Source organism: Electrona antarctica (genome assembly GCF_951216825.1).
Source record: "Electrona antarctica genome assembly, chromosome: 5".
Classification (NCBI taxonomy): Eukaryota; Metazoa; Chordata; class Actinopteri; order Myctophiformes; family Myctophidae; genus Electrona; species Electrona antarctica.
This window is the reverse complement of record NC_136810.1, coordinates 53,273,798-53,295,036: the sequence shown is the minus strand read 5'-3', so window position 1 is coordinate 53,295,036 and position 21,239 is coordinate 53,273,798. Positions and strand designations below refer to the sequence as shown.

At 43.9% G+C, this 21,239-nt stretch overlaps 2 protein-coding genes across 2 annotated transcripts in view; one reads left to right on the top strand and one right to left on the bottom strand.

Annotated features, from left to right (window-relative positions):
• The window catches only part of LOC306923816 (solute carrier family 23 member 1), a 253,967-nt gene that overhangs the window by 107,960 nt on the left and 124,768 nt on the right, over positions 1 to 21,239 (top strand). The window lies entirely within an intron of this gene.
• On the bottom strand, positions 1,029 to 10,475 carry LOC306923692 (carbohydrate sulfotransferase 12-like). The gene is made up of 4 exons (XM_079501940.1): positions 10,404 to 10,475; positions 9,145 to 9,297; positions 8,226 to 8,405; positions 1,029 to 1,818 (listed from the first exon to the last, which is right to left on the bottom strand). Exons 2-4 carry the CDS (start codon positions 9,268 to 9,270, stop codon positions 1,258 to 1,260), a joined length of 867 nt encoding a protein of 288 aa, XP_079358066.1. The 5' UTR covers positions 9,271 to 9,297; positions 10,404 to 10,475; the 3' UTR covers positions 1,029 to 1,257.

The following is a 21,239-nucleotide window of genomic DNA, read 5'->3' as shown; positions in this document are numbered from 1 at the left end:
AAAAACAGACAAATACAATAAATCAAGAAGTCCCTTCGGGCTTTCCCCTTAAGAAATAACCTGTGACATCACAAATTACAGGTATGGTTCTGTGTGACATCAAAGTTAGGAAATGCAGATACTCAAGGTAGAGTTTCCTTTTGAATATTAGATTAGATTAGACTAGAGACTACAGCACACAACTGCAAAGCCTACGTCAAGGGGTGAAGTCACTCTCTGTAAAGGTCTTTGAACACTGCAAGTCTGAAATGTTCATATATGCGTTTTGTCATATCCGTTATCCAAGGATACTGAGCCACTAACAATCTTGTTGACAGATGTGAAAAAATGCAGAAAATCTAAACTGTTCTGAAAATTATTTTGACAGATGTCACTATCAGAGTTGGTTTAAAGTTAACAATAATCCGTAAATGACAAAATATGAGCTTGTATTTATTTCATCGCACTTGACATTTTCAGGTGTAACATTTGGACTTCATGTGCAAATAAGACCTTACCAATGTGCCATCTTTTTTTTCTTCTTGTTCAAATCACATACAAAGCAGTTTGTCACACTTCATCTGAGCATGGAGGCAGGGCCGGTCCTAAGCAATCTGGCGCACTAAGCAGGATTTTTTTTACTCTGTCCCAAAAATTGGGGAGGCACTGGGGGGACACTGGGGAGGCACTAGGGAGGCCCTGGGCAGACATTGGGGAGGTACTGGGGAGGCACTGGGGAGGCACTAGGGAGGCCCTGGGCAGACATTGGGGAGGTACTGGGGAGGCACTGTGGGGACACTGTGGAGGCACTGTGGAGGCACTGTGGGGACACTAGGGAGGCCCTGCATGGGCAGACATTGGGGAGGTACTGTGGAGGCACTGGGGAGGCACTAGGGAGGCCCTGGGCAGACATTGGGGAGGTACTGGGGGGACACTGGGGAGGCACTATAGGGAGGCCATGGGCAGACATTGGGGAGGTACTGGGGAGGCACTGGGGGGGACACTGGGGAGGCACAGGGGAGTCACTATAGGGAGGCCCTGGGCAGACATTGGGGAGGTACTGTGGAGGCACTGGGGGGACACTGGGGAGGCACTAGGGAGGCCCTGGGCAGACATTGGGGAGGCACTGGGGGAACACTGGGGAGGCACTAAGGAGGCCCTGGGCAGACATTGGGGAGGTACTGGGGGAACACTGGGGAGGCACTGGGGGAACACTGGGCAGACAGAGTTGGGACAGAGTCGGCCTGTAGGAAGAACCGGGCCTGCATGGAGGCGACGTCATTTCTCCAGGAGTGCTTCATTAAGGATGGAGTCTGGTCTGTCGTAACCAAAGAGCTTGAAATCAGTCTCATACAGCTTGTAGAGTTCCCTCCGGGCCGCTAGAGGCACGGTGCTGAACCACTCAGCCAACCAGTTGCTGGTTGTGATGTCCCTTTTTTTCCCCTGATGTGATATGGGGAACTTCACCACATCATCTACCCTCAGCTGACGCAGAAGCTGCTCAGCGTCCTCCTCGACCGACTCCATATGGCCCACAAAGTCATACTGGATCTGGCAGGGGTGGCAAAGCCGGTAAATCTGCCGCCAGTGTTCGTTCATCTCCGTCTGGGGGTCCAGGACATACTGGATGAAGTGGGCAAAGGATGGGCGAATCCCCCTGGCGAACGCATCAGCCGCGGAGGCAGGGGGCGTCTTCTTAGCGTAGCGCCGCAGCAGGTCCTGAGCGTAGCGGTAGTAGAACCCCTCGTTGAGTTCCTCAAACTTGTTGCGGTAGGCGGAGATGAGGCGCACAAAGGGATCCCGCACAAACAGGAACTTTGTGTACGTTTTTAGCTTCAGCTTTGAGAAATAAACATCACAGCAAATGCAATTGAGAGGGTGATAGGATTTGTAAAAATGCAGCGCACCTGAAATTCTATACAGTTTACATATTCTTTTTGAAACAAGGACTGATAGCTCAGTGACAACTGTACTGATCTTTTTAGTTATGGAATTAAGCTCAGGAAGGATATTCTTCCTTCAAATAAGTGATTTATGATTTATAAAATTTCAACATATTGATAATTATGTATTTATTCATTAGACCAGGGGTTCTCAACGTTTTTGGCCGGGGACCCCCGGAAATGCTTTGGCAATGTCTCGGGACCCCCGCCCCGCCCCCTCCCGACCCCCAATATAAATTGACTGCTACAATAACCTTAAACCATTTTGGGCGGGAACCCCTTTTGGTGTTTTAAGCATTGTTATAATTTAGCTATTGAAAAATAGCAGATCTACAAGATCATAGCGCGCCAACGAGTGGCGCGCTACGAGCTTGTAGGTCTGCTATTTTTGAAAAATAGTGAAAATAAAATTAAAAAAAACCCCTTTTTTTTTTTTTTTTTTAATAATTTGGGGACCCCCTAAAATAATTTGGCGACCCCCCGAGGGGTCGCGACCCACGGGTTGAGAACCCCTGCATTAGACCAGCTACCCGTATGTGGAACTGCGTTGTGTTGCCATACAATGGTCAAGCTTTCTGAAAGGTTTTTGTCATAGACCAGGGGTGGGCAACTGGCGGCCCGGGGGCCACATGCGGCCCCCACCTTCACTTAATGCGGCCCACATGTTAATATCAGAATACTGATATAGTATTGATTTCATTTCAGCTGTTGCAATTCCAAACCCGCTTTAATTACTTCATGACTAGTATTAAATGACTAGTACTTAATGACTAGTATTAAAACGTTATTGTCTTTTTGTGTCCAATGTAGTTATGTTAACAGTTCATAAAGTTAACATAACTATAACTAAATGCATTTGAAATTCAATAAAAAGGTTACTTTTCAGGATTCGAAATCAAAAATAGCAAAAAATAATAATAATCAGGTTTTCAATTAAAAAACCTAGCAAATTCAAAGGTGAGCGGGCGGGGTCGACATATGCCCTTACTGGGCTGCATTCAAGACACCTGCCTTGTGTCCGACACATGACTTGTGTCTGAACACAGCTTTGATGGATGTGTTCTGCCCCCCCTCCCCCCCATCAAACAAAATGTTTGGTCAAACCATATGGGCTTCCATTGGAAATGCATTGGAGCGGCCATTAAACACAGACACAAGACAAACACAAGAAAGGTGTCTTGAATGTGTGAACGCAGCCCAGTTGGGCATATGTCGACCCCACTCGCTCACCTCCGCCCCACCCCCTCCTGGTGCTACGGCCATCTTGGATCCTAAACACAATATAAACAAATGGGAGAGGGGTGGGGCCGAGAAAGGCCCTTATTAGTGTAACGGCTACCCAAGGATGTTCAATTCGGTACCAGATTGGTCCCGAGGTTCGGGACCCAGCCCTAATTTCAACTGACTGCTAGCAAGAGACTTGTCTGTATAAGAAGTTTTAACACGTCTGTTCCCATGCAGACTCCCAGCAGGGAGACAGCTACCAGTGTGACTCAAAACCTTGAGGCTTGTGTAGGTTCAAACCTAATCGCATTATATCTATTGTCTTGTATGCCTTCCTGTACCGCACCTCTGAGACACCTATATGCATAGCAGATGATTCTTGATGTAAAATCAGTATAATCCACTCAGTCTGAAGGAGCTTTACCTTTGAGAGGGGCCAATTAAGCAACCCCACCCCACCCCATTTTCATTGTAACTGTGAAAAGAGTTCAGCCTAGCTGTTTTTTAATACTCTGTTTTTAGCTTAAGGAAGAACTGTAAATATACCACAGAAAATCAAATCGAACAAGACAAGTATATCTCATGTTGCAGTCAATCATTTGACTTGAGAGTATAAGGAATAAGTTGGATTTGTTCTGTTGTGGCTGTAAGTGTGTATTCAGTGATGGAAGAAGTAATCACATTTTGGGAACAATATCCAGTGTTGTCCCTGAACGCGTTCAACCCTTTCATATTTTGGGTGTACGTGAACTGAACGTACACGTATGCCTGTTCAAAGTTTATTTTTGTTTCCTTTTTAACTATCAAAGCCTGTTTTTGGCTTTGATAGTTAGTTAGTGAAGACGGACATGGTAGATGTCCTATTGCCAGGTTTCGCAAAAACACGACTGCACAGTTAAGCCAGAACTGCTATTTTGGTGGAAGGAGAAGAAAAAAAACAGACAAATACAATAAGTCAAGAAGTCCCTTCGGGCTTTCCCCTTAAGAAATAACCTGTGACATCACAAATTACAGGTATGGTTCTGTGTGACATCAAAGTTAGGAAATGCAGATACTCAAGGTAGAGTTTCCTTTTGAATACTAGATTAGATTAGACTAGAGACTACAGCACACAACTGCAAAGCCTACGTCAAGGGGTGAAGTCACTCTCTGTAAAGGTCTTTGAACACTGCAAGTCTGAAATGTTCATATATGCGTTTTGTCATATCCGTTATCCAAGGATACTGAGCCACTAACAATCTTGTTGACAGATGTGAAAAAATGCAGAAAATCTAAACTGTTCTGAAAATTATTTTGACAGATGTCACTATCAGAGTTGGTTTAAAGTTAACAATAATCCGTAAATGACAAAATATGAGCTTGTATTTATTTCATCGCACTTGACATTTTCAGGTGTAACATTTGGACTTCATGTGCAAATAAGACCTTACCAATGTGCCATCTTTTTTTTCTTCTTGTTCAAATCACATACAAAGCAGTTTGTCACACTTCATCTGAGCATGGAGGCAGGGCCGGTCCTGAGCAATCTGGCGCACTAAGCAGGATTTTTTTTTACTCTGTCCCAAAAATTGGGGAGGCACTGGGGGGGACACTGGGGAGGCACTAGGGAGGCCCTGGGCAGACATTGGGGAGGTACTGGGGAGGCACTGGGGGGACACTGGGGAGGCACTGGGGAGTCACTAGGGAGGCCCTGGGCAGACATTGGGGAGGTACTGGGGAGGCACTGTGGGGACACTGTGGAGGCACTGGGGAGGCACTGTGGAGGCACTTTGGGGGACACTAGGGAGTCACTAGGGAGGCCCTGGGCAGACATTGGGGAGGTACTGTGGAGGCCCTGGGCAGACATTGGGGAGGTACTGGGGAGGCACTGGGGGGACACTGGGGAGGCACAGGGGAGTCACTATAGGGAGGCCCTGGGCAGACATTGGGGAGGTACTGGGGAGGCACAGGGGAGTCACTATAGGGAGGCCCTGGGCAGACATTGGGGAGGTACTGTGGAGGCACTGGGGGGGACACTGGGGAGGCACTAGGGAGGCCCTGGGCAGACATTGGGGAGGTACTGGGGAGGCACTGGGGGAACACTGGGGAGGCACTAGGGAGGCCCTGGGCAGACATTGGGGAGGTACTGGGGGAACACTGGGAGGCACTCAGGTGTAACATTTGGACTTCATGTGCAAATAAGACCTTACCAATGTGCCATCTTTTTTTTCCTCTTGTTCAAATCACATACAAAGCAGTTTGTCACACTTCATCTGAGCATGGAGGCAGGGCCGGTCCTGAGCAATCTGGCGCACTAAGCAGGATTTTTTTACTCTGTCCCAAAAATTGGGGAGGCACTGGGGGGGACACTGGGGAGGCACTAGGGAGGCCCTGGGCAGACATTGGGGAGGTACTGGGGAGGCACTGGGGGACACTGGGGAGGCACTGGGGAGTCACTAGGGAGGCCCTGGGCAGACATTGGGGAGGTACTGGGGAGGCACTGTGGGGACACTGTGGAGGCACTGGGGAGGCACTGGAATCAGAATCAGAATCAGGTTTATTTGTCACATCACATTACAAGTAAGGTGGGTGAAATTCATGATTGTGCAGACACTCATTGCAGTTACAGGGGAAGGTGACAGCAAATTGAGCTACACAGCTGCAGCCATATTTCGGCGCTGCCCTTAGCTTACTTGCATCAGAAAAATTAAGAAAATAAGAAGAAAGAAGGATAGGGGGGGGGGCAGAGTTGGGGTGGGGGTCTTGACAGAGAGGGAGGGGGGGGAGGGGTGTAAACATCACATCACATTACAGTTGCATTGTATCGTGTGGGCACAGAATGTTCTTGGGTGGGGGGCAGGGCGGGTTGTAGGTCTGTACACCGATCAAAAAGCACTACCCTCACACCACTCTTCAGGTTGGAAGGGCTGCGTGCGCGTAGGAAAAAAAAAAAAGGGAGCACAGCCGGAACAGCAGCGGGTGGGGCTTGGGGTGGGGTGGGGGGGGGAGTCACTAGGGAGGCCCTGGGCAGACATTGGGGAGGTACTGTGGAGGCACTGGGGGGACACTGGGGAGGCACTAGGGAGGCCCTGGGCAGACATTGGGGAGGTACTGGGGAGGCACTGGGGGGACACTGGGGAGGCACAGGGGAGTCACTATAGGGAGGCCCTGGGCAGACATTGGGGAGGTACTGGGGAGGCACAGGGGAGTCACTATAGGGAGGCCCTGGGCAGACATAGGGGAGGTACTGTGGAGGCACTGGGGGGGACACTGGGGAGGCACTAGGCAGACATTGGGGAGGTACTGGGGAGGCACTGGGGGAACACTGGGGAGGCACTAGGGAGGCCCTGGGCAGACATTGGGGAGGTACTGGGGGAACACTGGGGAGGCACTGGGGGAACACTGGGCAGACAGAGTTGGGACAGAGTCGGCCTGTAGGAAGAACCGGGCCTGCATGGAGGCGACGTCATTTCTCCAGGAGTGCTTGTGATTCATTAAGGATGGAGTCTGGTCTGTCGTAACCAAAGAGCTTGAAATCAGTCTCATACAGCTTGTAGAGTTCCCTCCGGGCCGCTAGAGGCACGGTGCTGAACCACTCAGCCAACCAGTTGCTGGTTGTGATGTCCCTATGATGTGATATGGGGAACTTCACCACATCATCTACCCTCAGCTGACGCAGAAGCTGCTCAGCGTCCTCCTCGACCGACTCCATATGGCCCACAAAGTCATACTGGATCTGGCAGGGGTGGCAAAGCCGGTAAATCTGCTGCCAGTGGTCGTTGACTTGGTTCATCTCCGTCTGGGGGTCCAGGACATACTGGATGAAGTGGGCAAAGGATGGGCGAATCCCCCTGGCGAACGCATCAGCCGCGGAGGCAGGGGGCGTCTTCTTAGCGTAGCGCCGCAGCATGTCCTGAGCGATGGGGTAGAACCCCTCGTTGAGTTCCTCAAACTTGTTGCGGTAGGCGGAGATGAGGCGCACAAAGGGATCCCGCACAAACAGGAACTTTGTGTACGTTTTTAGCTTCAGCTTTGAGAAATAAGCATCACAGAAAATGCAATTGAGAGGGTGATAGGATTTGTAAAAATGCAGCGCACCTGAAATTCTATACAGTTTACATATTCTTTTTGAAACAAGGACTGATAGCTCAGTGACAACTGTACTGATCTTTTTAGTTATGGAATTAAGCTCTGGAAGGATATTCTTCCTTCAAATAAGTGATTTATGATTTATAAAATTTCAACATATTGATAATTATGTATTTATTCATTAGACCAGCTACCCGTATGTGGAACTGCGTTGTGTTGCCATACAATGGTCAAGCTTTCTGAAAGGTTTTTGTCATAGAAGGGGTGGGCAACTGGCGGCCCGGGGGCCACATGCGGCCCCCACCTTCACTTAATGCGGCCCACATGTTAATATCAGAATACTGCTATAGTATTGATTTAATTTCAGCTGTTGCAATTCCAAACCCGCTTTAATTACTTCATGACTAGTACTTAATGACTAGTATTAAAACGTTTTTTTGTGTCCAATGTAGTTATGTTAACAGTTCATAAAGTTAACATAACTATAACTAAATGCATTTGAAATTCAATAAAAAGGTTACTTTTCAGGATTCCAAATCAAAAATAGCAAAAAATAATAATAATCAGGTTTTCAATTCAAAAACCTAGCAAATTCAAAAACCTAGCAAAAATATTTTGCTACGACAGTAATATGCACTGTGGCCCTCTGGAGTGAGTGGAAATATATTGGCCCTCGCCATCGTCAAAGTTGCCCACCCCTTGATTGATTGATTGAAAAGTGTATTAACAGTTTGCAGAATTACAGTACATTTCAAGCACAAACTCAATACAAAGGCTGTTAACTGTGAGTGGACGACCCAATTAAGCATTACACTTGTTTACAACAGGGTCCACCATGTTCAATTCATCAAAACATTTAGAGACGTACAAATAGACACTTCTATACAGACAAAGAACAGAACAGGAATTCATCATAATGGAGGTAAAAAGGGAAAAGAAACATATACAGTGAGGGGAAAAAGGGGGGGGGGGGGGGATTCAGATTTTACGGGAGCCCTGTCATAGACTTACCTCCATGAACTGACGTGAGAACTCGCCGTAACGCTGCCCGAACTTGTTGAAGGTGAAATGCATGCTTGGCTCGTGGGCCAGAATACCGTTAATAGCCAGTGGATCCTTGTAGGGGACACCGTCCTGCAGTGCAATCCCACTCAACACCAACATGACCCGCTTCCAGTTAGTGCACCCCACCTAGACACAAGGAGTAAACGTTTCGATAATTTGTTGAGGGGCGCTATTTACAGGTTTAATGTTTGTTTTTAGTTCAATGTTTGTCTTAAAAACGCCATTGACAATGACGGAAAAAAATTACGTATATTGTCCCTCATTACGTCATATTGTCTCTTTATTGTTAATGACATTTCATGTTTGTGTTGGCACCGTTTGTTTTACATCACCATTACATCACCATATCAACATGAGACAATGACATTGCAAGTTGCCATAACCTGCATTTGTGATACATTATATAATTTGGAGTTCCCGTCCTGAATGGGTTAATTCAGGGGTTTTCAACTGATTGTGAACGAGGGACCACCACCCTGACTTAGAATCAACCTGGCCACTGTTGTTTTGGGTGGGGATATGGGCTAAGATTAGTGCTTTTGTAACACAAGTTTGCTATATGAATCCCATGTGTATACATACCATTGCTTCTCAACCAATGCTACATTGTCAATGACTACTAATAATGCCCTAATGATAATGACTCAACCAGACAATCCAGTGCACTTCCCCCTCTTGAGATTCTATAACTCCCCTTTTCTGTTGAATTTCATCATACGTCACCAGGTCATTCAGTTCACTGTTTCTCAAAAAATCCAATCAAATACTGCATTACTACATGCAATACATCCATGGACCACCAGTGGGCCACGGGCCACCTGTTGAACCCCTGGGTTAATTAAGGGCTACTGTACATGTACATTACCTTAGGAACATAGCAGTAGATGATGCCGTGTACATCATCCACTATAAGGTGTTCCAGTTCCGTGTAAGGGATGTCATCGATGGAGCGGTTCTTCCCAGGGTACACCAAGCCATCGCTATTGCACATCTCCTTAAGCAGAAGCCGTCTCTGCTCCTGTCCGTTCAGTACAGTCCAGGAAGGTTATCAATAAATTCGACAATTCAACTCTGAAGCTGTCCATAACTTGACTCAATCATCGTTGTTTTGTATAAATGATAAATTACTTCAGCAGAATATGATGGTGTTGACGGTGAAAATAACCGATCAACAAGCTCAGAACACGTGTACGTGTCGATATCATATTTAATTGACATCAATTATTTATTTATTATTAAGGGACCAAGCATGTCCCGAAGGGGTGTTGATCCCTTATTGTTTTTGTCTGGTTTTTTTCTCTTCTTCTCCTCCTTCTTCCGCCAAAAATAGCAGTTCTGGCTGAACCGTGCAGTCGGTTTTCGCAAAACGTGGCAATATGGTAGAGGGCCATGCCGAACGGTGACTATGAGAAGCCCATGGCTATAGCACTCAATTGAAAATGCAAACTTTGAACGCGCATAGCTCATGAACCGTTTGACTGTCGGCAATGAAAAAAAAAAACTTTTTATTTCAGTTTATTTCTCCATTAATCCATGAGCCATGGTTTCTACAAAGCAAAGCAAAGCAAAGAAGTGGAATGCATTAACAACTAGCATTCAAGCAGTAGTAGTACATAATGAACAATAGCAGTAGAACATAAGGACATAACATGGTAGGCTACAATGGTAGGCATAGCAAGACAACTATGTAACTCTGACCAACAGAATAGACAAAGCCAGGTCGGCACTGGGCATTTAAACACTAGAACAGGGGTTCTCAACCCGTGGGTCGCGACCCCTCGGGGGGGGTCGCCAAATTATTTTAGGGGGTCCCCACCGCGCTCATACCGCGGTGGGGGTCCCCGGCCAAAAACGTTGAGAACCCCTGCACTAGAACATATGAAACAATAAGGACCATATTGAATGACAATATTCAATGGCAAGTATATCAAATATAAATGATGAATGATAAGCTGCAAGCTACATTGCAAAGCAAATATATAACTCTGAATAAACAGGTATCAATTAGAACTGGGCATTTAAACCCTAGAGACAATATATTGTAAAATGAAGTCTAACAACTCAGAACATAGAACATGTGGCATACAAAGGATATACTCAGGTCAAAGCAGAACAAAGGCTTACATGGTCAAGTACGCATGGCTGGAGTAGTGGGTAGACACATTGAGATGTGCAGGTGCTGCATGTGGCCTGAGTGAAGGCTGGAAACTGAGTGAGGGCTATGCAGTGAGTTGCTGATTATATAAGGACACACCTGGACTGTGATTGGCCAATGAGTTGAGTGGTATCATGGCAAACACCTGTGTCTCATTGGGGATGCAAAGAATGGGAAATGTCCACCAGAGGCTGCCATTCAGACAGCATGGAGATAATACCTGCTTGGTCCCGCCTTATCGCCGTTTGCAGTTATATTTATTATTATTTTTCTTAGCTCAATTGCACCCAAAAAAACTGAACCTTTAACATTCAGTAGATTTTCTGTGGTCTGGGGTTTTCTGGCTCAAACAAGTGCTCAAATGTTCCTGTGGACTGTGGTGCAAGAGTCCACAACTCCCATATATGACATACCCAATTTGCCAGCAGATGTCACTGTTGAGGCCTTTTTGCCCGTTTTATTGCAGCTCAAAAGGCTTCAGAACACACAGAGAAAACCCCAGACCACCGAAAATCAACTGAATGTTCAAAGTTCAGGTTGTGTGGGTGTAATTGACGTTATAAAACCTACAAGAAAAACGAAAAATAAATGAAAATGAATGTCATGAAACCTTTAAAGGTATATTCAGTGATTTCACTTAATTCAAATATCACTTATTTTTTCTTATTTTTTGGATAATCCTCCCTACTATAAAGTGTGCTGACCATATAAGGAGTTCCTCCCTGTCCCCAGTGAGCCCCTGGGGTCAAAAAACCCTAGTTTCGGTTTGGGCTTTGGGTGGCAAAGCCTTCATCCAATCAGGATGAGAGGGGCCTTCCTCCAATCATGATCGAGTGGGGCGGGCCTTGGTGCACGTGCTGTTGGTATGTTGTACTTCCCTCACTGTAGAGCGTGTGCATGAGCACATCTTGTTACCGGGGTGGACCAGGGTTTTTTCCAAATCACCCAAATCACTGAATGCTCCTTTAAGTCTGTGGGTTTCTTTTAATTTAACCGATTAACATTATTAGCAAGAGTTTGGGAGTAAGTAATAACTAGGCTATATTGCATTAATTGCAAGGGGTGCGCACGCTTATCCAACATACCATAGGACTGACATGCGGAAAACGATTGGATTAAGGTTGGCGAACATGCGTTAAGGTTGGCGACCGGATTAAGGTTGGCGAACATGCGTTAAGGTTAGCGACCGGATTAAGGTTGGCGAACATGCGTTAAGGTTGGCGACCGGATTAAGGTTGGCGAACATGCGTTAAGGTTGGCGAACATGCGTTAAGGTTGGCGAACATGTGTTAAGGTTGGCGAACATGGTCAAGGTTGGCGAACATGTGTTAAGGTTGGCGACTGGATTAAGGTTGGCGAACATGTGTTAAGGTTGGCGAACATGCGTTAAGGTTGGCGAACATGCGTTAAGGTTGGCGAACATGGTTAAGGTTGGCGAACATGGTTAAGGTTGGTGAACATGGTTAAGGTTGGCGAACATGTGTTAAGGTTGGCGAACATGCGTTAAGGTTGGCGAACATGGTTAAGGTTGGCGAACATGTGTTAAGGTTGGCGAACATGGTTAAGGTTGGTGAACATGGTTAAGGTTGGCGACCGGATTAAGGTTGGCGAACATGCGTTAAGGTTGGCGAACATGCGTTAAGGTTGGCGACCGGATTAAGGTTGGCGAACATGCGTTAAGGTTGGTGAACATGCGTTAAGGTTGGCGACCGGATTAAGGTTGACGAACATGGTTAACCCTTAGAAGATGAAAGACGCCAATTGGCGTCTTCATCAGAATTCCGTAAATGATCAATGACGCCAATTGGCGTCTTCACAGTTTTTGATGAATCTAAACATATTAATATGCTCCGAAGCGCTGTTTAAATTCCTGAGCTTATATTCCAACTACATTACCCAGAAAACCCGTGTCACGTGACACACGTGTACGTGTTGCCATTGGAAGCTGGTCCCACCCCCTGTAAACAGTGGGGGCAGAGGGAGTCTTCATAGTTTTCATTGTTTTGCCTGTTTGCCGTCTCGCCCGAGCGATTTTCTAGCAGAAAAAGTTGAAAGCAGTACTATTTATTTGAGCGAGTTTTGTGGTAGTAGTATTGATCCATACGCGTCCCAGTCGCCTTCTCCAGGCGGAGTAGCCCTGGTCCAGTGCTTACAGCGAGACTCGCTGCTCCCTCCCTCCTTTTTTCATTGTCTCCCCATCGTCGTCCGATGAGCTATACCGGGAAACCATTGAAGAAGACGATCAACCCGGAATGTTTTGAGGTAATCTTATTGTAGAAAATGCCCTTCTATAGTGATCAGAAATCATAAGATGATCGCTACAAATAGATGCTTGGATAATTACTACTACTAGTCAGATCATGACGCCAGAATGACTCACCACGATGGCCCCCAGCCATTAGCCAGCACCGAAGGTGCTGGCTAATGGTGTTGGTCGGTGCATTGGTGCTGGCTAAGGGCTGGAGGGGGGGGTTGGTGTCGATCGGTTGGTTGGTGCAGTACAAATGTATCGTAGCAGGCATGCACGCATGGCAGTACAAGTATTTTATATTGTAGCGTGCCTTATAGGCGATCTGATCTTTAGAGTAATGTTCGCTCCTTTTATTTACTGTCTACAAAGACGGAGAACAAACATGCATCGTTTACTGAAGCAACGCGTGGTTATGATGACGTTGCTACAAGGATCGGAGGGGGGACGGGGAGTGAAGCTAACAGTAGCGTATTATATAAGATCTGTATGACGTTTCATTGACGTCTGAGCTTGCATGATAATTGCATTCATTGTATATTGTATACAATCATGATTGTACATTGTTTAGTGTGTCTCCGTGTGATGATGATGATGACGATGATGTCAGATAGCCTACGTCCCCCCCCCCCCCCCCAACTGGCTATTGGCCGGGCTGACTACAGCTAAATGTTTATTTTTATATATTTAGAACTGGCATCGGAGGAGGAGGATGATGATGATGATGATGATGATGATGATGAAGACGAAGAGTCAAGACTGCGATGGAGTTCTCCGACACTGAACCGGATTCATTCATTTCAGTTGTTGTTGTTTTTTTAAATTTAGCCTACACACACACACACCGTCAAGAACAACTGGAATGCAGTGGTTTGGGGACACTGGGGAGTTTGGGGACAACTGTTTTGTATGTAGGCCTATTTATTTTCTGTAATATTTATTATAATTGTATTATGTTAGTAGTCATAAAAAATAAAAGACAAGCTTTTACAATGAGTTAGACCTGTCATGGCTATTTTGTTCACTAGTCTGAGGTTTATGGTTTGACTAAGCGAGTTTCAACTGTGATTTACTCTGTAACGGTAGATGGTAAGAACCCAATTTTTTTGTTATAATACAGTATACATTCAAGTCTATATTTTGATACATATCATGGGCACAAAGTCATATCAAAACAATGTCCTTGGATGAGTTTTTTATCAAAACTGTTTCTTCACAACAGGTTTTTGAGATACATGCATGAATAGACACGGTACTGGTAAGACTATGTAAACATGGTATATATCAAAATGTGCGTTAGAATGTCTAATTTTACCCCAAAAAAGAATTGAGTTTATATGATGTTCCATTTCAGAGCTAGGGGGACTTTTAGCTGGATAGGTCAGATTGATCATGACTGACCATGCTATTTATAGATGGCAAAATATCTACAGTGGTACATGTGAGAAACTTTTTATTTTATTTTAATTGAACTAGACAACTCACCCTTTAAAATGAGATATTGCATGGCTATGTACGCCCAGCAGAAAAAAAGTTATTTAGAAAATAAAACTTCAACCGGTCATAACTTTTTTTGTTGTCCTAGAAACACTACCCAGTGTAAATGCAGGCTCTTTTAAATGGCTTCCAACACCACAACTAAACATTTTATCAACTCAGTTCATTTTTTTCCTGGAAGCAGACAAGCCAAGCTTTCTCTGAAGGTCTTTCGTTGTCACACATTCACAACAGAGAATTTTCAATAAATCATTCAAAAACGCCATTCTGCCATAGAGAAGTCTAAAAACTATATAGAAATCCATGAAACTCTCAAAGAGTTAAGGTTGGCGAACATGTGTTAAGGTTGGCGAACATGTGTTAAGTTTGGCGAACATGTGTTAAGGTTGGCGAACATGCATTAAGGTTGGCGAACATGCGTTAAGGTTGGCGAACATGGTTAAGGTTGGCGAACATGTGTTAAGGTTGGCGAACATGTGTTAAGGTTGGCGAACATGTACTGCTCCGTGCTTGCCGTTATGGTTAGGTCAGGGTTTGAGGTAGGTTGTCATTGTCGGACCAATAGTATGTCGAAATTTAAGCCATTTTCCATTCCTGTAATGTTTGTTTATATTAACACACACACACACACACACACACACACACACACTGGGCCCGATTAAGCAAGTGGAATCTAATTACATATAATTTTACAGTTTTTAAGGCGTGGGGGCGTGTGCAATGTCATATTACAATTATGGGCCAGGTAAGAAGCGCTTTCGACACCCCGTGGTGTGAGCAAAACGGCCTTGAATTAGTCATGGGAGTGTTTCAGGGAGTTTTGAGGCTTACCCAATGAACAAGTCCGTACTATTCTCTTTACGACACCAGCTGATGTCCTCATGGAATGCGCCCTTTTCGGCAAGTGGTATTACATTTCTGCAGACTGGCACCATAGACATGACTGGTTAATTATTCATATTGCACTGCATGCTGTCACCTTTATGCCTCAAAAGAACAGATCCAAAGCTGTCACAGCCATGATGTGCATAGCTTGTAGGCCTATGTCTCTATTTTGTTAAGTAACTTGCAGTTTTCATTGGAAAGTCATTACAGCGGCGCAGCCATATGCTAAGGGAGGGAGATATACGCACATCATCACTTAATTTGTTTCTGTTCTAAGCATGAAAAACAGCTGTAAAAATCTTTATTCTAGTTGATTTGATTCATAAATGAATAACTAAGACTTTGAAATGGCACCTACCTATACCTTTCAGATCGGAATGGAACTGCGAGTAGATAAGCAGCATTGGCTGGCAAATTGGCAATCCATGCGTAATGTTCCCAGAATCGTCTAACCCCCGAACATACAAGTTCGTTTGATATTGTTTAATTCGATAAAAATAGAACCATGTACCATACAGCGAATGAAAGCAAGATTCCTAAGGAATATGGGGATTTTTACATTTTAAAAAACGGTTGAGAAATGAGAGAACCATGAGTGTTTATAATATCAAATATTATAAGAATAATATGAAAGACAAACGGGCTGTGAAGAGCTCAGCTCACCATCCCGACAAGGAGGAAATATAGCCTATAGTGCATGCACGTATATGCACTGACTGTTGCACACACGCTCTTTATTTGTTTCTATTGAAAAACACCAGTAAAATAACGTTTATTTTATTTTATTTCATTCGAGTCACGACGAAGGAATGAGTTGAAATGCCATACGTGCGCCATGCGTATTGCTGCGGCCCCAATGTTATGGTCTTCGCTCGTAGCATTTTATTGAAGAAGAATTGAGTCGGGTGTGATACAGCATATGAAAGCTAACTTCCCAGTGATTATGGAGAGGTTTTAATTTTTAAAAAAGGTTTAGAAATGAGCGATATATGACCCTTTATAATCTCAACGAGAAAGCCAGAAAATTCGCTGTTGCCATGTCTCATAGAAACAAGTAAATAGGTCTATAAACATACTCCCAAAAGAATCGCATATAACAGGGGTCTACAACCTATTTTAAATGAAGTGCCATGTTTTTATTTTCTAGATAGTGAGTCTGCCATATCAAGATTCCTTTTAATGACACCACATTAAAATTTCCAGCATATTTTGATTGTCCACAAATATAAAGTTCTTTTTTTTTCTTTCTTTCTTTTTGCACATTGTTATAATGATCATTATAAATATATATCCCCCTGCAGTCAGAGTTCATTGTTTTAATGAATGAATGTGATGCATTGTGAGCTGGTAGATCTGCTATTTTCAAAAGTAATCTTTGAAAAAAGTGACAATAATTGGAATATTTTTGAAAAATGTTATTGAAACATTTAAAAACACAAATCTGTCATGGGGGTCACTGGCTTAGTTGGGCAAATGCATTCATCTGGGGGTCCTTGACATGGGAATGTCGCTGTGTGAGGATCACTGGTTTAAACAACATTAGGAGAAAAGCCCAAATAAGCACTTTAGAAACAAGAAAAGCAACCACAACTACCAATATTTACAAGCAACTTTGCAGAAAAAGAAGCCGCTTATAATAAACAGACATGGCAACACTCCAGCAGCACTCCAGAGCCGCTCAAGTGTAAAATCAAACAGTGCTTTTTGCTTTTAAGACGTGGTCAGACCCAGGCGGAATCGGTATGCGCTGAGTGTTTTTAGGTCAAGGGGCTTAATAGCAAATTAGCGCAAAGCGAAAATAATTAACATATGGACACTCCCCCAATGCTAAATTATGCAGGAACGTGGTATTCCATATGAGTGAGCGCTCACCACGGCTTCCATAATACGAAAAGGCGCAGAGCGAGGGCGAAATCTGTATTACCGCATGGGTTTTTCGTCTTGCTTAATAGGGCCCCTACTGTTCTGTGCTTGCTTCCTGGTGACCATATATGGAGACAATTTGGACAATGTTTGACCACTTTAGACTTCAGGGGGGTGGGGTAACCTGAGACCACCTTTGCATTTCCTGTTGTTGTCTCTGTATCTGTATAAAGACTCTAGTAAAATGCCTATCTGAGTTAGTGTGTGTTAGTCCGGCCGAGGGGCTGAGGGAAGGATCCATGGGGCTCTGGCCCCATGGCTGTTTGATGCTGTACTGAACTCTGAAAATAAAATGGAAGTCCGGAACCTTCATCTGAATGCCTGTGCTTCTTCATCCATCTATCTGTCTGCAGAACTTCTCCGTATTTTTGCCTGAGTATTTTCTAGTCTAAGTATTTAAGGTCTGATTATGCTCTATGGGGAGAGGAAAAGCAGTTCTCTCCTTTGTAGATTATATTCTTCAATACAAAATGAGTGATCAATTAATACCATAAATACATAATAAACTAATGTGCTGCACATTTCTGAGTGGTGCAACCACTCAAAGGAACAGCAATGTCCGTGGTGTTCACCTATGTTTGTGACTGTTAACCTATGTTTGTGTGTGACTCATGTGTGACTCATGAGTACCAGTAGGGGCGCTGTGAAATTGGAACGATAAAATTGGAACGATACGGAGAAGAAATTGGAACGATACAAATTGGAACGATACAGAGAAGAAATTGGAACGATACAAATTGGAACGATACAGAGAAGAAATTGGAACGATACAAATTGGAACGATACAGAGAAGAAATTGGAACGATACAAATTGGAACGATACAGAGAAGAAATTGGAACGATACAGAGAACCAATAGGAACTGAAATTGGAACGATACAAATTGGAACGATACAGAGAACCAATAGAGGGGAGTTGCACCACTCAGTTCACACGGGTGTGATTTTTTAATTATACTAGAATAAGTTATTAACGAGAAAAGAGAAAAGTCAATTTACAGGTCTATAATGACCAGTGTTGTTTTCGTCGACTAAAACTATGACGAAAAATGTTTGTCGACTACCTATTTTCACTGAGGAAAACTACATGGAAACTAAATGAAAACTAAGCTATGGTGACTAAAACTAAGACTAAATACACTGACAATTTCGTCAACAAATAAAAACTAGACTAAAATGTTAGGAAGGGACTAGTGGACAAGAGATCCAAGAAAAAAAAAAGTAAGTTTGCGATGAAAATGCTTCAATCTCGTGCACTTTGAGATCAAAATTAAGAGACTAGCTAGGGAGGCGTGATCAATGCCATTTGGCTTTTTTGAGTGGCCAAACAGCATTGACCACGCCTCCAGGTCTTAAGTTAGTAATAAGACCTGGTACTTAAGACACGCATAATACTGCCCTAGATCTATAAAGAACTACACACATCATATTTGATTATTATCATCTTTACTGTGCTAGCCTATTGCCAACAATTCAACCAACTAACTGCAATCAATGGCAAACCACTTCACCTGTGGGCAGTGGGCCACATGTATATTGCATAATGCAATTTGCAACTTATCCACGTTTTTGGATAAGGCAGGTTTGGGCTAAATGCTCAGGGGGAACAACATCACCCGTCTAAATAAACAAATATAGACTGAAGTAATGAATGCGGGTCATGTTCGCATGTTTGGAATTGTAACAGCTGAAATCAATAATATATCAGTATTCCGATATTAACCTACAGGATGCATTAAGTGAAGGGGGGGGGGGGGGGGGCTCCTGTGCATTTTGATCAAAGATCCTGGGAGAGGATGCATTTTAACTGATTTTCATATAATTCAAAATGGCGGGTGATCTAGAGGTCAGAAGACAAAAGTAAGAGCATGGAACTTGTTCGGTATGAGGAGATGCATATATGTGTGTCGAAGTTTCATTGCCGACGGTCAAACGGTTAATGATGCTATGCGCGTTCAAAGTTTGCATTTTCAATTGAGTGCTATAGCGCCACCCTTTGGCCAATGGTTGTGGGCTTTGCATCCTCACCGTTTGGCATGGCCCTCTACCATATTTCCAAGTTTCACGAAAACCGACTGTAAGGTTCAGCCAGAACTGCTTGGTCCTTAAATAATAGGCATGAGTCATGACAGCAACACAGTTATGTGCTTGTGTATTGCACAAGCACATTAAAGGTGACTTATTAATAATAATTACATAGAATCTAACCTGTCTATCGTGGAGCTTGGCGTGCAGGCGTGGCCTGACAGCGACGGCGACGGCGTCCCAGTAAATGATGATCAGGAGGATCGTGAAGGCAGAGCCCAGGAGCATGAAGATACGTAGCATATTCTCATGGCGTCAGGGCTGGGGAGAAGTTAATTAATATTCACTATTATTTCAAACGCTTTGAACACGGTTCCGATAACTGAACGATTGTTCAAGTGCAAAATAGCAGATCTACACTTGTAGATCGGCTATTTTCGCTATTTCCGTGCGGCTGTGCGGCACCATTGTAGTAGCAGTATGTCTGATGCAGGGTTACAGGGTTAATCAGACTAAAGCCTGATTGGAATGGGACTAATATTACCACAAAGCCTTCCATATCGGTGCTTAATTACCCCACGACCTGTATAGGCCACACCTTGAGATACTATTTGATGGACAGTAATTGTTCACTGACTGAGCCCAAGGCTTGTTTTGTTTTCTTCTTTTTTTGTAGTAGTGGTTGCCTTTTTCTGTGTGCTGTATTTTCAACAAGGCTATAGCCTATACAACAAGGGTGCTGATCTACGGGCACACGACATGACGCTCTGCGCCGTGTTGTGAGCTTGTAGATCAGTTATTGAAATAATTATCTTCTCTTTCTTTTTTCTTTTTTTTTGTCTAATTACCTAACACTAAAGAACGCCTTAATAATAATAATACATTTCCTGTTTGTTTATTTGACTTGCTTGTTTTTCATCTTCTCTTTCCCTCCTCTCTATCTTGCACTTTGTTTCTAAACAAAAGATATTGATACCGAAAATATTTATTTAACTAACATTAAGGTTTGTCCAACTGTTGGGCATGCATGGGGTGGTAAGGGGGAGAGGAGGGATTAAGATAATATAATTGGCAAATGACACATTTCTAGGGAAACTACAAAACTGCAGAAATGTGAACATATTCTGAGATAGAAAAATAACCACTATGGTTTTAAATTAAATTATTATTTTTACTACCTTTTGGGACGACTATAGTGTTTATTTGATCACTTGGTTATTTATTTTGTGTTCTTACCAGTATTAAACTGCAGTGAGGGGAATAATTATGTTAATTAGGATTAGATGATAAGGAGGGTGATAATGATTACTAAAAATGAACCAGAGAACTTTCATAGTAACGATGATGGTGACATCAATAATGGTGACAACAGAGATTGTTACTATTATTGTCTCCACCAGGCCGAAGGCATGGGGAGAGAGTATGTTTTGCACTCCGTCCGTGTGTCCGTCCTTCCGTCCGTCCTTCTGTCCGTCCGTTATCAGCTAATCTCCGGCACCGTTGGCCCGATCCATGCCAAATTGTGCACACACACTCCCTGGATGCCAACGATGAACCTCTGCCCCAAATATTCTTCAGCGGTCTGTTATAGCGCCACCATGAGGCCGATTTAGGCAAAACACATGTCTGTAGATAACTCGTACACATTTTATCCATACATCACACAATTATATACACTATCTCCATAGTCATGTGATCCCATCTTCCATCCTGATTGGCTAAGATTGGCTTCCAAAGCTCACATGATTGGTCCGTTTCGAACAAAATGCCACAAATCACAAACACAGTGTCCAATTTCCATGAAATTATACACACACATTTCCACTAGGCCAAGGACGACATACCACTATTTTTTCCCCAAATCAGCCTCACGGTGGTGCTATAACAGGCCAATTCCTGTTTTTACCTATAACTGCATCGATCTGTATACAACTTATGTATGCACACTCCCTAGAGGCCATGGAAAAAACATTTTCCCTGCATCTGCCGGTTATAGCGCCACCATGAGGCCGATTTCTGCTAAACTGTTGCAAAACATTCTTTATGTTAGTCGCACAGATTTCATCCAAATCTCTGTAGTCATGATCACATGATCTCTGTAGTCATGTGATCAAGACGAGCCTGTTCGATTTCTCAGATTCTACACTGTTTAGCTAAGATTGCCTTCCAAAGTTTTCAGGAGTAGCCCGTTTTGTACAAAATGCTGCACATGTCCTGCTCATCCAGAAT

Excerpts from the sequence above, each read along its gene's own strand:
- LOC306923692 (XM_079501940.1), bottom strand. The coding sequence starts at position 9,270 with ATGTGCAATAGCGATGGCTTGGTGTACCCTGGGAAGAACCGCTCCATC. Across the intron at positions 8,406-9,144 it reads TCTACTGCTATGTTCCTAAG|GTGGGGTGCACTAACTGGAA; the intron begins GTAATGTACATG and ends CCTTGTGTCTAG. Across the intron at positions 1,819-8,225 it reads TCTCACGTCAGTTCATGGAG|CTGAAGCTAAAAACGTACAC; the intron begins GTAAGTCTATGA and ends TATTTCTCAAAG.